General features: G+C 45.2%; 1 protein-coding gene across 1 annotated transcript; it reads left to right on the forward strand.

Annotated features, from left to right (window-relative positions):
- Nucleotides 1–289: 289 nt before the first annotated feature.
- Nucleotides 290–1,532, forward strand: LOC117460748 (gastrula zinc finger protein xLCGF3.1-like). The gene has a single exon (XM_071206028.1). The coding sequence runs from the start codon at nucleotides 450–452 to the stop codon at nucleotides 1,368–1,370; it is 921 nt and encodes a 306-aa protein (XP_071062129.1). The 5' UTR covers nucleotides 290–449; the 3' UTR covers nucleotides 1,371–1,532.
- Nucleotides 1,533–2,014: the final 482 nt, after the last annotated feature.

The raw sequence follows: 2,014 nt of genomic DNA on the forward strand, positions 1-2,014 counted from the left end.
TCTGCGCAGTTGGCCACACCTCCCCCAACAGGAAGGCGGGACCTTTGACCTATGCCCTGCTCTAAGTTGCAGCAGACCCATGTGAAAGACTAAAATGCTCCCCTGCACAGACAATAGCAGAATATTCTCTAACAATGGTGATGAGGTTTTTAAATGCTAACACTTAACAGTTTGTTCTGACTGTGTGTTTCTTGTTTCCTGCAGACGTCCAGCAGCTGGTGGTGGTTAAAGAAGAGCTTCTCCCTGACCAGCAGGAGTGGAGCACCAGTCTGGACCAGGAGGACCCAGAGCCCCCCCCACACATTAAGCAGGAACAGGAGGGAAAGCAGCTTCAGGAGCTGGAGGAGGCTGATATCACCAAGTCCACTTTCACTCCTGACCCTGTGAAGAGTGAAGATGATGAAGAGAAACCTCAGTCCTCTCACCCTCATCAAAGACAAACTGAACACATGGAAACAGAGGCTGATGGAGATGACTGTCGAGGACCAGAACCAGCCAGGAACTCAGATCCAGAGAGCAGTTTACAACCAAAGACTGAGGACCACTCTGAAGACTCTTCTGAACCTGACGCTGGAGACTCTTCTGAACCTGACACTAGAGACACTTCTGAACCTGACACTGGAGACTCTTCTGGACCTGACACTGAAGACTCTTCTGAATCTGACACTGAAGACAGTGCTGATTGGAAAGAGACCAGAGAACCGGCATCAGGCTCAAACTCACTGAAAAATAGACATGAATCTGTCAGTGATCCACAATGTAGTGCTGAAAAGAAACCATTCAGCTGCTCAGTCTGTAAGAAAGCTTTTTCACTGAGTCGAGGTTTAAAGGCACACTTGAGAATCCACACAGGAGAGAAACCATTCAGCTGCTCAGTCTGTAAGAAAGCTTTTTCACTGAATGGAAGTTTAAAGGACCACATGATAATCCACACAGGAGAGAAACCATTCATCTGCTCAGTCTGTAAGAAAGCTTTTCCACGGAGTGCAAAGTTAAAGACACACATGAGAATCCACACAGGAGAGAAACCATTCACCTGCTCAGTCTGTAAGAAAGCTTTTTCACAGAGGGTAAGTTTAAAGGACCACATGAGAATCCACACAGGAGAGAAAGCATTCACCTGCTCAGTCTGTAAGAAAGGTTTTTCACTGAGTGGAAGTTTAAAGGAACACGTGAGAATCCACACAGGAGAGAAAGCATTCACCTGCTCAGTCTGTAAGAAAGTTTTTTCATGGAGTGGAAGTTTAAAGTCACACATGAGAGTCCACACAGGAGAGAAACCTTTCACCTGCTCAGTCTGTAAGAAAGCTTTTTCACATAGTGGACATTTAAAGATACACATGAGAATCCACACAGGAGAGGAACAATAGATCCGCAAAGTTTGTGACAAAAGATTTAAATGGCGTAATCGTTTAAAAAGATCAAGTGTGTTGGTAAGGGAATACATTTGTCTATTTTGTATCCTAATGTCGTTACATGTAATACGTTACTCCCTACGCCTGTTTTCACCCACCTGCAACCCATTCACTAATAATCACAAATGTTTATTTCTTCGACCCCTTGACTATTTCTTGTTTAATAATCGTTACATCTCCTCAGGACCAAGTTCCCGTGTCCTGCCTTTCACCTGCTGATCACCCACTGCTCATTTAAGGTGGACTGACCTTTACAAGGGACCAGCTAGTCTTAGTGTCTTAATGCAAACTAGTGCTGGAGCGACGCGTCGACTTCAAAATATCGTCGACAACATATTTCCGCGTTGACGCGTCGCTACACACACGTGGGTGTGTAAACAAAGCAACAAGCAGTTCGCAATCGCACTTCAAACACAATGGAGACTGAAACGGCTACCACCTCCTCCTCACAGGATTGCGCACGAAGCCCTCAAACGAAAACATCTCGCCCTAGGTCTTCAAAAGCATGGGAATATTTTAAAGTTAGTCCAAAACGCAAAGATATTGTCATTTGCAGTCTTTGCCAAATGGAGTTGGCATATCACACAAGCACAACGGCT

The sequence above is a fragment of the Pseudochaenichthys georgianus genome, chromosome 16, assembly GCF_902827115.2.
Source record: "Pseudochaenichthys georgianus chromosome 16, fPseGeo1.2, whole genome shotgun sequence".
Taxonomy (NCBI): Eukaryota; Metazoa; Chordata; class Actinopteri; order Perciformes; family Channichthyidae; genus Pseudochaenichthys; species Pseudochaenichthys georgianus.

What these genes read in the sequence shown, in the direction of transcription:
- LOC117460748 (XM_071206028.1), top strand. Translation starts at nt 450, where the DNA reads ATGGAAACAGAGGCTGATGGAGATGACTGTCGAGGACCAGAACCAGCC.